This window comes from Amblyraja radiata, chromosome 29, assembly GCF_010909765.2.
Source record: "Amblyraja radiata isolate CabotCenter1 chromosome 29, sAmbRad1.1.pri, whole genome shotgun sequence".
Lineage (NCBI taxonomy): Eukaryota > Metazoa > Chordata > Chondrichthyes > Rajiformes > Rajidae > Amblyraja > Amblyraja radiata.
The window spans coordinates 20,398,917-20,411,994 of record NC_045984.1 but is presented as its reverse complement, the minus strand read 5'-3'; the positions used below and the strand labels follow the sequence as shown (position 1 = coordinate 20,411,994).

At 41.7% G+C, this 13,078-nt stretch overlaps 1 protein-coding gene across 2 annotated transcripts in view; it reads left to right on the top strand.

Annotated features, from left to right (window-relative positions):
* The window catches only part of LOC116989442 (A disintegrin and metalloproteinase with thrombospondin motifs 6-like), a 190,426-nt gene that overhangs the window by 114,973 nt on the left and 62,375 nt on the right, over positions 1-13,078 (top strand). For both annotated transcript variants that reach the window (XM_033046821.1, XM_033046822.1), the window contains 3 exons: positions 3,895-4,041; positions 8,885-9,026; positions 11,180-11,287. In XM_033046821.1, coding sequence (XP_032902712.1) covers positions 3,895-4,041; positions 8,885-9,026; positions 11,180-11,287 — 397 coding nt within the window. The remainder of the gene's footprint in view (positions 1-3,894; positions 4,042-8,884; positions 9,027-11,179; positions 11,288-13,078) is intronic.

Sequence of the window (13,078 nt, the reverse complement as noted above, 5' to 3'; positions counted from 1 at the left end):
GACCGATGGCTTACGGTCACCGAGCCCGCCCATGTGGAGGATCCGCGCCGCACGCTCCAGGCGGCTGAGCCCGAAGGTGCGGAGAAGCAGCGCCTTGAGGCCTTCGTATTTATGTGGCACTGGCTGCTCGCGCAGGTAAGGCACCTACCGACCGGCCGTCTCCTGGTCGAGCGCGACGACCACATAGAAGTAGCGGGTGTCGTTGGCTGTTATCCTGCGGATGTGGAATTGAGTATCGGCCTGCTGGAACCACACCTGGGGCTGCGAGGTCCAGAAGACCAGCAGCTTAAGTGCAACCGCGTTTTGTTGGGCCTGGTCTGCGGCAAAGGCGGGTTGAGCGCTGGCGGCGTCCATTATTGTGATCCAAAAATGCCTATTTTGGACCGTCGGGGTCACCAATGAAACGGGACACGAGTTGTCAAGTAAGGAATTCTTTATTCGTAATACACAGTGCAGCTTCCAAAACCACAACGAGGGGCACGGGCGTTCCCGACCCTATATATACCCCAGGGGAGCCCCGTGACCCGCGCCTCCCGCCAAACCAAGTAACGTGACCCAACCCCTAGAGCCGAGGGTTTGCACCACGCATGGCTAACCACCAGGGGCCGCCACAGGATCATTAATGCACCTCTCAATGGCTGTCCAGTGACACAAAACTGACAAAGTGATCAATATCTTAAAAATAAGCTACCATTTCTATTCCATTGTATTGATGGACAACCAGAAATGGTCAACAGTGGGAGTCTATTAGCACCAGACATTATCACTAACGGGAAATTAATGCAAGTTTTTTGAAATTCATCTATGCCAGGAGCGATGAAGGCACCAGAATTAGAGGAGACAAGTAAAACAACAAACCTACTGAATGCTTTCTCACCTTCTGCCATTTCTGTCTCAGTCAAAAGAAAATACGTGTTTTTTTCCATCCGAATGACACTGCTTTCAGGAGGAACTCCATATTTTCTGAGAGTTATTGAGTCATAAAGCACAGAGACAGGCCTTTCAGCAATGAGACCAGTCATCAAACACTAATCCCATATTACTCTCCCCACAGTCCTATCAACTCTTTCCAGACTCTACCATTGATCTACATGCAAGAGATAATTGACAGCATGTTTTTGGGATCTGGGAGAAAAGCAGAGCAGTAGGAGAACATGCAAATGCCATGCCCCAAGCACCAGAGGGCAGGTTCTTACCTGGGCCACTGGAACAGTGAGATTGTCATCTTCTGTGAATGGTAACCTACTCATGAACGTCTCCTCTGGAACCAGTCAAGATTTTTGCTTATTGTCCACATTCTATTGACACCCAGCCAAAATAAGTAAAATCCATCATAAATCAGGTCCAAAATTGCTCTGGAAAATCTTGGGGAGCACAGCCGGAACACTTTGCTTGCACTGGCAACATTCAGATTATTGCTCCATGCCATTGCAGATGTGTAAATAAACACCACTATGAGAATGATGAAAGGGAGTGTTTTAGTTCACTGGAACCAAGAACCTCATATATTTTTCTACTTTGCCCTGCCCGCCATTGTGTTGCAGGAGATAATAAAATGTTTATGGATAGCACCAACCTTCCTTTTCTCAAAACTTTGGAAAAGCCCTCCAAGAAAATATTTAAATTTGGATCAACTGTTCTGAGAAACAACTGTTGATTTTCATACGGCCAGTATCAACACGAAATGAAACTGAATCATGGGATACATGGAGCATGAACGAATATCAACTCGGCACTCATCTAACAGCACAGTTCCTGGTTTAATTCTCCCTCAAACAAACTACGTCCATAGAAATCAGAAAAATCTCAGAGGCACTTTTAACTAATATTATACATTGAGATTTTTTTAACTTGGGGCTTTCTATTACTAGATAATGTTGAATCTGAACATTAACAACAGACACAATAAATACAGACCTGTTGGAACCAAACTGAAGAAACATTTTTCCATTATATTGTGCTCCATGTGCTTCCAGGAATATAACATACTTGTTAACTAATAATTTAGTCCCGTGCCAAGGCTATTTAACATTGCACAAATTTTAGAAATTTAATGATTAACCCCATAATTGTTTCTGATGAGTTTCCTTTTATCAGCAATGTTGGAACCTTATGCTAATGGTAAATTATTTCTTCGAGAACTGGACTTCCAAATAACTCCTATCAATGGAGTAGCTTCATGTTCATGGACCAAGTTATGAGGGCTCCTTAAGATCACAGTGGGTCAAACACTGCTCTTATTTTCTTTTTTAGAATTCATTTTATACCCCATTTTTTAATTCGAACCAAGGATATATCATCAGCCATTTGTCCAGGACCAGCCACATTGAGGCTAAGGCCAAGAAAGTACACCAATGCCTCTACTTCAGCATGCCCAAACAACTCTCACGTGATTCTACAGATGTGCCATAGAAAGCATTTAATCGGGATGTATCACAGCCTGGATGGGGAACAGCTCCATCCAGGACCACCAAGAAATTGCTGAGTTGTGGACGTAGTTGAGACCGTCACGCAGACCAACTTCCCTTCCATTGACTCCATCTACACTCAGGCTACCTTGTTGCGCCAGCAACGTAAAGGACCAGTCTCACCCTGGGTCAGTCCCTCTTCTCCCCTCTCCCATCAGGCAAGAGTACAGAAGTCTGAAAACGCATCCCTTCAGATTCAGGGTTGGTTTCTTCCCAGCTGTTATCAGGCAACTGAACGGTCCTCCCATCAGCTAGAGTGCGATCCTGACCTAACATTTGAGGCCTTTGATCTATCTTGCACTAGACTTTATCTTGCGCTAAATGTTGTACCTTGTATCCTTATCTGTGCACTGTGAACAGTTTGACTGTATTTGTGTATAGTCTTTTTGACTGTATAACAAGCAAACAAAAGCTTTTCACTGTACCTCGGTATATTATTTAGTTTATTGTCACATATATTGTCATATATATGTGACAATAGTAAAATAAAATGAACTAAATAATGAGGTATGGACTCAGTGGTCCTGGTATGTCATTAATGACTTGGTGTCATTTTATCACACCGTGTATGGCATCACCCAATGATGGTGTAGGAGGCATTTTGCTGAATTGGATTGATAGCATTTTTTTAAGACGTATCTGGGTAATTTTGTACATTGAAGAGTAGATGTTGTACATAGTGTTCAAAAGGGAACTGCAGATGCTGGAATATCGAAGGTACACAAACTTGCTGGAGGAACTCAGCGGGTGCAGCAGCATCTATGGAGCGAAGGAAATAGGCGACGTTTCGGGCCGAAACCCTTCTTCAGACACATTGTAGCTGTTCTGGAACAGACAGGAGATTTCTGGAGAACAAGGGCTAATGCAGATAAAAGGTACACAAAAATGCTGGCGAAACTCAGCGGGTGCAGCAGCATCCTTCGCTCCATAGATGCTGCTGCACCCGCTGAGTTTCTCCAGCATTTTTGTGTACCTTCGATTTCCCAGCATCTGCAGTTCCTTCTTAAACACTAATGTAGATAAACATAGCTGCTGATTCATGTACAACAAATTCCCAAAACAATAAGCAAATAAAAATAAATGACTAATTATTTACGTTTTGTTGAGACATAAATATCTCCCAGGATCATGAGAACATATCCTAGTGGTACCTTGGAACTTTTCACTTGCACATTCAATCCTAAATATTTTGCTCTTTGGAGTCCCTGTTTGTGTTTGATCTTCAAGTACGAGTTCAAGTGAAACTGAAATAAGCTAGAAGTCCAGTGTACCAAATTTCCATCCATTTTTCTCCCTATTGTTGCCAGGAAACTTTGCAAATGTATACATCAAGAATAAAGTAATTAAAAAGATTAATACTTTTGTGTATTTGCCATGTAATGGATATCCAGATATCTGATTTTACTGATCCTTTTTCCTTTTTCAGTTTTGGAATGAATCATGATGGAGTTGGAAACTCCTGTGGTCCAAGAGGTCAGGAAGCAGCAAAGTTGATGGCTGCTCATATCACAGTGAAAACTAATCCTTTCATCTGGTCAACATGCAGCAGGGATTACATCACCAGCTTCTTGGAGTAAGGAGTCAGAAAATAGGATAACACTTAAAAGCAAATATTAAACAGGTGTCTGTCAGGGTCCATGCTGTGTTCAAATGCTAAATGAAACAGCTAATTCAATTGTAGTTCACTTATTAAGTTATGTCTTTGCCTTTATATAAAAAGTACATTTTGAATTAGAGCACAAAATGCCTAAGTAACTCAGCGGGTCAGGCAGCATAGAGAAACAAGGATCTGCATGATGGTGGTGCACATGGATAGGTGATATTTTGGTTCGAGGCCCATCTTCAGACTGATTCAGAAGATCAGAAGACCGAAAAATAGGTGCAGGAGTAGGCCATTCGGCCCTTCAAGCCATTCAATATGATCTTGGCTGATCATCTAAAATTAGTACCCTGTTCCTGCTTTTTCCCCATATCCCTTAATCCCTTTAGCCTTAAGAGCCAAATCTAATTCTCTCTTGAAAACATCCAGTGAATTGGCATCCACTGCATTCTGTGCCAGAGAATTCCACAGATTCAAAACTCTCAGGGTGAAGAGGTTTTTCCTCATCTCAGTCCTAAATGGCCTACCCCTTATTTTTAAACTGTGACCCCTGGTTCTGGGCTCCCCTAACATCGGGAACAATTTTCATGCATCTAACTTGTCAAATTCTTTAAGAATCTAATATGTTTCCATAAGATACCCAATCATTCTTCTAAATTCCAGTGAATACATGCCCAGTCGGCCCATTTTTACTCATAGGTCAGTCCCGCCACCCCAGGAATTAACCTGGTGAACCTATGCTGCACCCCCTCAATAGCAATAATGTCCTTCCTCAAATTAGGAGACCAAAATTGCACACGATACTCCAGGTGCGGTCTTACAAGGGCCCTGTACAACTGCAGTAGGACCTCCTTGCTCCTAAACACAAATCCTCTCGCAATGTAGATCATTAGCTTTCTTCACTGTCTGTTGTATCTGCATGCTTACTTTCAGTGACTGATAGGAGCAGAAATCAGGCCATTCGGCCCATTGTCTGTTCCGACATTCAATTGGCTGATCTATTTTTCCCTCCCAACCTGATTCTCTGCCTTCACCCCGTATCTTTGACACCCTTACTAATCAAGAACCTATCAATCTTTGCTTTAAAAATATAACCATATAACCATATAACAATTACAGCACGGAAACAGGCCATCTCGGCCCTACAAGTCCATGCCGAACACTTATGTTCCCCTAGTCCCATCTACCTGCACTCAGACCATAACCCTACAAACCCTTCCCATCCATGTACCTATCCAATTTATTTTTAAATGATAAAATCGAACCTGCCTCCACCACTTCCACTGGAAGCTCATTCCACACAGCCACCACTCTCTGAGTAAAGAGGTTTCCCCTCATGTTACCCCTAAACTTCTGTCCCTTAATTCTGGTCATGTCCTCTTGTTTGAATCTTCCCTACTCTCAATGGGAAAAGCTTATCCACGTCAACTCTGTCTATCCCTCTCATCATTTTAAAGACCTCTATCAAGTCCCCCCTTAACCTTCTGCGCTCCAAAGAATAAAGACCTAACTTATTCAACCTTTCTCTGTAACTTAGTTTCTGAAACCCAGGCAACATTCTAGTAAATCTCCTCTGTACTCTCTCTATTTTGTTGACATCCTTCCTATAATTGGGCGACCAAAATTGTACGCCATACTCCAGAATTGGTCTCACCAATGCCTTGTACAATTTTAACATTACATCCCAACTTCTATACTCAATGCTCTGATTTATAAAGGCTAGCACACCAAAAGCTTTCTTTACCACCCTATCTACATGAGATTCCACCTTCAGAGAACTATGCACAGTTATTCCTAGATCCCTCTGTTCAACTGCATTCCTCAATTCGCTACCATTTACCATGTACGTCCTATTTTGATTTGTCCTGCCAAGATGTAGCACCTCACACTTATCAGCGTTAAACTCCATCTGCCATCTTTCAGCCCATTCTTCCAAATGGCCTAAATCTCTCTGTAGACTTTGGAAATCTACTTCATTATCCACAACACCACCTATTTTAGTATTATCTGCATACTTACTAATCCAATTTACCACACCATCATCCAGATCATTGATGTACATGACAAACAACAGTGGACCCAACACAGATCCCTGAGGCTAGTCACCGGCCTCCAACCTGACAAACAGCCATCCACCATTACTCTCTGGCATCTCCCATTCAGCTACTGTTGAATCCATCTTGCTACTCCTGCATTAATACCCAACAATTGAACCTTCTTAACCAACCTTCCATGAGGAACCTTGTCAAAGGCCTTACTAAAGTCCATATAGACAACATCCACTGCTTTACCCTCATCAATTTCCCTAGTAACCTCTTCAAAAAATTCAAGAAGATTAGTCAAACATGACCTTCCAGGCACAAATCCATGTTGAATGCCTAAAGACTTGGCCCACACCGCAATTTGTGGTGATGAATTCCACAGATACATCACCCTCTCGTTAAAGAAATTTCTCCATCTCCATTGTAAAGGTACATCCGTTTATTCTGAGGCTGTGCCCTCTGGTCCTAGACTCTCCCACTACTGGAAACATCCTCTCCACATTCACTCTATCCAGGCCTTTCATTATTTATTAAGTCTCAATAAGATGTCCAGTCATCCTTCTAAACTCCAGTGCACAGGCCCAGAACTGTAAAACGCTCATCATACATTAACCCAATTATCCCCGGGAGCATTCTCATAAACCTCTTCTCTACCCTATCCAAAGCCAGCACATCCTTCCTCAGATATAGGGCCTAAAAATGTTCACAATATTCCAAATGTGGTATGACCAGTACCTCATAAAGCCTCAGCATGACATCCTTGTTTTTATATTCTGGTCCGCTACTACTGACTCATCCTGCAAATTAACCTTTTGGGAATCCTACACCATCACTCCCAAGTTCCTCTGAGCCTCCAATTTCTGAAGCCTCCAACCATTTAGCAAATAGTCTACACCTTTATTCATTTTACCAGAATGCATGTCCTATGGCTTTGCTATGCTGTATTCTATTTGCCACTTCTTTACCCACTCTCTCAGCCTGTCCAAGTCCTTATGTAGACTCCCTGTATCCTCAACCCTACCTGCCCCTCCACCTATCTTCATACCATTCACAAAATTGACCACAAAGCCATCAATTTAATCGTCTAGATAATTAATATTTAACTTGAAAAGTAGCAGACCCAACAGCAACCCCTACGGAGCACCACTAGTCACTGCCCAACAACCAGAATAGGTCTACTTTATAACCATCTTTGTCTCCGCCTGTCATCCAATCTTCTGGAATGCCTCCACAATCTGTACGGACTTTGTACATTCTCACTGTGACCTGCATGGGCTTTCTCCGAGATCATCGGTTTTCTTCCCACGCTACAAAGACGTACAGGTTTGCAGGTTAAATGGCTTGGTATGAATGTAAAATTGTCCCTGGTGTGTGTGGGGTAGTGTTAATGTGCGGGGATCACTAGTCTTGTGCAGACTCAGTGGGCCTAAGGGCGTTTCGGCTTTGTATATCTAAATTAAACTAAACAACAAATCCAGAATTCCCTTACCCCTATTGGGCTTCATCATGAGCTGCTCTAAAAACCATCTCATAGGCACTCTTAGGATTCAGTACCAAACTGATTTTCCCAATTTTCCTGTATATTGAAATCCCAAGACCACTGTACCCATTGCTTTTATTACATGCCTTTTCTCTCTCCTCATGTAATTTGTACCTTATTTCCTGGCTACTATTTATTTGGAGGTCAGTATATAACTCCAATCAGGGTATTTTTATCCTTACAGTTTCTTAACTCTACTCACAACGATTCTACACCTTCTGATCCCATGTCATTTCTTGCAGAGGATTGGAAACTCAGCACCTGCAGTTCCTTGTATCTAAAGATTTTGTGATTGACCATATCAAGCCCACACAATAAGATATTATGCACTCATTTATTGTTCATTTGCAGTGAACAAATATCTGAAGCCTAAATATACATAACAAATGGCAATGCACAATTGGATATTTCAAACAACAGAAATTATTATAAAATTTAAAAGGCTGAATATTCAGACCATCTTTTATCTTGGCAAATTCTGATTTACAAAATGAAAGCACAGTGCTGGAATAACTCAGTGGGACAGGCAGCATCCCTGGAGAACGTGGATAGGTGACGTTTCGGATTGGGATCCTTCTCAATCTAGTCCTGCACTGGGATGACCATGTTGCCCATTATAGGCATCTACAATACGACTGCCAATGTTCAAAAAATAACATTGCTTCATCCCCATTTGCCCTTAATTTGGAAACAACCGAGAATTGATTGTTTTTGTATTTCATTCTGAAAAGGTTTCAGAGTTGTATAATTCTATTTAAAAAAACATAATTATGCAATTAAATTTCCAGACAAATATCAGTTGAAAATATCAGGTTTTTGCAATAAATTGAATATTTTTTAAATCAAATTCATTCAATTAACAGGGACAGCAATAATTGAAGATATTGCTTGGAGACTTATTTTCTGAATTGATTTCTTTTATCTGCCATTCTTTTCATTTTGTAGAAACAAGAAACAAACAAATGCTGGTTTACAAAAAACGATACAAAGTGCTTGCGGAAGCATCCCTGGAGAACATGAATAGGTGATGTTTCGGGTCGAGACCCTTATGAGGATTCTTTCTGCGGAAGGGTCCCGACCCGAAACGTCACATATCAATGTTCTCCATGGATAGCACTTTGAGTTACTCTAGCACTTTGTGTCTTTATCCATTTAATTTTATTTGACTACATTTCATTTTAGCAGGTAATTCATCGGTTTATCTTTTATAATAAAATGTTCTTGTTTCGGTCAGTTCAGGACATGGTCGATGTCTCATCAATACACCCCCAAAACAGGAGTTCTTCTACCCGACTCTGGCCCCAGGACAGGTGTATGATGCAGATGAGCAATGCCGTTTCCAATATGGAGTCAAATCACGCCAGTGTAAATATGGGGTAGAGTGTCGATCCTTTACTTTGAAAATAGGAAATTGTTCTGATCTTTTGTAGCAAACAATGCTATAGAATTTTTTTTTCTCCTTTTTACTATATGTTGAAACGTTCATAAATGCAATCTTAACAGCTGTGGCCAAAGTTAGGTTATCCACTTTGCTGGCAAAAACAGGAAAGTAGACTATTATCTAAATGGTGGCCGATTAGGAAAAGGGGAGATGCAACGAGACCTGGGTGTCATGGTACACTAGTCATTGAAAGTAGGCATGCAGGTGCAGCAGGCAGTGAAGAAAGTGAATGGTATGTTAGCTTTCATAGCAAAAAGATTTGAGTATAGGAGCAGGGAGGTTCTACTGCAGTTGTACAGGGTATTGGTGAGACCACACCTGGAGTATTGTGTACAGTTTTGGTCTCCAAATCTGAGGAAAGACATTCTTGCCATAGAGGGAGTACAGAGAAGGTCCACCAGACTGATTCCTGGGATGTCAGGACTTTCATATGAAGAAAGACTGGATAGACTCGGCTTGTACTCGCTAGAATTTAGAAGATTGAGGGGGGATCTTATAGAAACTTACAAAATTCTTAAGGGGTTGGACAGGCTAGATGCAGGAAGATTGTTCCCGATGTTGGGGATGTCCCGGACAAGGGGTCACAGTTTAAGGATAAAGGGGAAATCCTTTAGGACCGAGATGAGAAAAACATTTTTCACACAGAGAGTGGTAAATCTCTGGAACTCTCTGCCACAGAAGGTAGTTGAGGCCAGTTCATTGGCTATATTTAAGAGGGAGTTAGATATGGCCCTTGTGGCTAAAGGGATCAGGGGGTATGGAGAGAAGACAGGTACAGGATACTGAGTTGGATGATCAGCCATGATCATATTGAATGGCTCGAAAGGCCGAATGGCCTACTCCTGCATCTATTTTCTATGTTTCTATTTGTCGCCATAATCTGTTTATATTTTTTATTTCATGTAGACAGATGTCTAATATGAGGATCCTGCTCCCTTTATAACTTAAATTCAAATTCAATCACATTAAGGTTGCCTAAATTATTTTTTTATTTATAATCTCAATATGAGGAAGAATCCATTCTCCAGTCAATAAAATATTGCACATTATTATATATTGTACACCTATAGCTGAAAGTAAGCTGAATTTTAAATTATTGCTCGCATACTAAGTAAAGAAATCTCTTTCTGAAATGAGGGATGAGGGAAAGGTATATCCACTCCAGTGGTAGCTAATGGTGCAAGACCATTGGAGGAGACAGTAGAACTAAAGTAGTTCGTCTCCATTTAAGTGTTCTGGTGCACTGGAAACAGCATACTCACTACTTCACAACGTATTCCTCTGCAGACCTGGAAATACAGACCAAAATCACAAATCATTGAAAGGAAATGATATAGGGAACCGCACTTTAGTGAGGGTTGGTTCCAATCCACACAAAGTTTGTTTAAGGCTCGATCTTAAGGACTCTTCAAACCAAAAAAAAAGTTTTCTTAATAATAGGTGTCGTGCTTTTTAATTAAAATAGGCCTTTACTTAAAAATAAAGCCTGTTTTGAAAGCTCTTTTCAAGAGCACTCATTTTACAACCATAAGCAGAGAGCCACTTTGATTTCATCACCAAAGTGAAGACAACGGCAGTATGACAGATTTATGCTAAACTCTGACAATTGGAATCCAACAACACTGACCTTCCTTGTCTCTATTTTAACAATCCAGACTGCTAAATGAAATATTTGCTCAATAAGTACATATTGCTTTTAATTTGTTAAACACATCTATGAAATGTTCTCCTTGCGGTCTATTCGGGATTAATTTTATAAAGTTTGCATGTCATTAAAAGCAAAACTATTTCTAAATATATTCTGTATCCACAATCCAGCAACCCAGAGTATAATGATCAAATAAAGATGAGCTATTTTAGTTCTACTCTCCCCTCCAAAGCGCTTGCACCATTAGTTCCCACTAAGGTGCAGGTATACCCTTTCCGCACCTCTCATTTCAGAAGGGGATTGTTCTTTACCGAGTAAAGGTATATAATTACATTATTTAATATAATAAATAATTATTTAGGCAATAATTAATATTTTCCTAAGCTTTTAAAGGATTGTTTTTGGTTCTTGATACTTTCTTATTAATATTTTGTTTGTAGGAGGTATGCAGTGAGTTATGGTGTCTTAGTAAAAGCAATCGTTGTATTACCAATAGCATTCCAGCTGCTGAGGGAACCGTGTGCCAATCCAATACCATTGATAAAGGGGTGAGTACTTTTGATACTTTTTTTATTTGGAACCCAAAAATGTTAATGCACCAAAAGTGTTTCATGGTTTTCAGGTGGGGTGCCAATAACCATCACCGTTTCTGCTTCCCCTTCCCCTATCTTGCTGTAGACTTTAACTGAATGTGCATTGCACAATTTCTTAATTAAATATTTGCCTCCTGTTGTAGCTTCCAAGGTTGCTTGAGAGATTAGAATGGCAAGTGGCCAGATCAGGCCATTGTTACGATGCAAAAGGTGGTGTGGTGGGATCTGAGGTAGGAAGGTTCAAAATCAGTGATATAACTTTGATGGGTACGGTAAGAGGGAAACTGTTTCCCAGTCACTTCCTGGCGGGGACGCAACTATTTCTCTGAGTCGTATCCTCGCCCCCCACCTCGCGGCCTACCACCTGGATCGGAGCGGACTTTCCTGCCGGGGACCGAGAACCGAACCAGAGCTGCAACAACGGCGGCGCAGCGCTGAATTCACCGCGGAGCGGGCGGTGCCTACCTGGATCGCCGTTTGGAGCACCGGAGCTTTGGGCCGCTGCTCCAACATCGTGGAGCTGCGGTTTGGGAGAGCTTCCAACGCGGCCGGCGTTGAACAACATCGCGGTGTTCTGGGGCCCTTTGCCGAAGGCCGCCAGTGTTGCATCTCCGCCCGGCGCGGCCTGCGGACTTTGGGAGCCGCGGACTCCGGTAGGAGGTGGCCGACTCTGATGTCCAGCCAGCTGAGGAGGTCCCCCAGCCCCGACGCCAGTCTTACATCACCCCGGCGAGCGGGACTGAATATCGGGCCGCCCGTAGCGGCCACTGCGGAGGGCTCGGGGAGGCCGCGACCACGGGTGAACATTGGGGAACATTAGAGGAAAAGACTGACTTTGGTGCCTTCCCTCACAGTGGGAAACTTTGATTCTGCTGTGTGGGGATGTTTTATGTTTAACTCTATCGTGTGTTGTGTTCTTTATTTTTATTGTATGGCTGTATGGTTATCTAATTTCACTGTGCGAACTGGCACATGTGACAAATAAATGTATCTTGTATTGCAATGTTTAAGAAACATTTAGACAGGTACATGGATAGGACAGGGATTTTGAGGGGCATGTGCCAAATGTAAGCAGGTGGGACTATTGTAGATAGGACATGTTGGTCAGTGGCTCTATGACTCTCGATGAGAGTTGTTTGCGACATGCCGAACGTTTCTAAAAAAGTAGAGGTATTGCTTCAATCATTATAATCAGGACATGTGGTCCAGGACAAGTTGTTTGTGATAGTTACTCCTAGGAATTTGAACCTTTCAACCATCTACTTCAGCGTTGTCAATGCAAACCAGGATATGTGTTCTACTTCGCTTCCTGAAGTCGATCACTATCTCCTTTGTCTATTCCTGACATTGAGAGAAAGATTGTGGTCTTGATACCAGGTCATGAGGTTCTCAATCTAGCTTCTTCTCATCATTATTTGATATCATGCCCACAATAATCCCTCCATTTTTCAAGCAGTTCTATCAATAAAATTATAATTTGATCAGTAAAATAATGAAAAGGGAAATCAGCTAGCCCAGTCTCCCAAGAAAGAGGTTACCTGGAAGAAAGCAATTGCATGAAAATTGCAAAATGTCAATATACATTACAGTGGTTGCTACAGTATACTTTTGAAGTACTTAAATACCTGTGAGCTACTGTGGGATATTATTGACCATGGAAAGGATTGTATTCATAAAATATAAAATTTGCAAGATATATTGTGACGTAACGTGTCAACTGTCTGCAGTTTAGGTATAACTTTACTA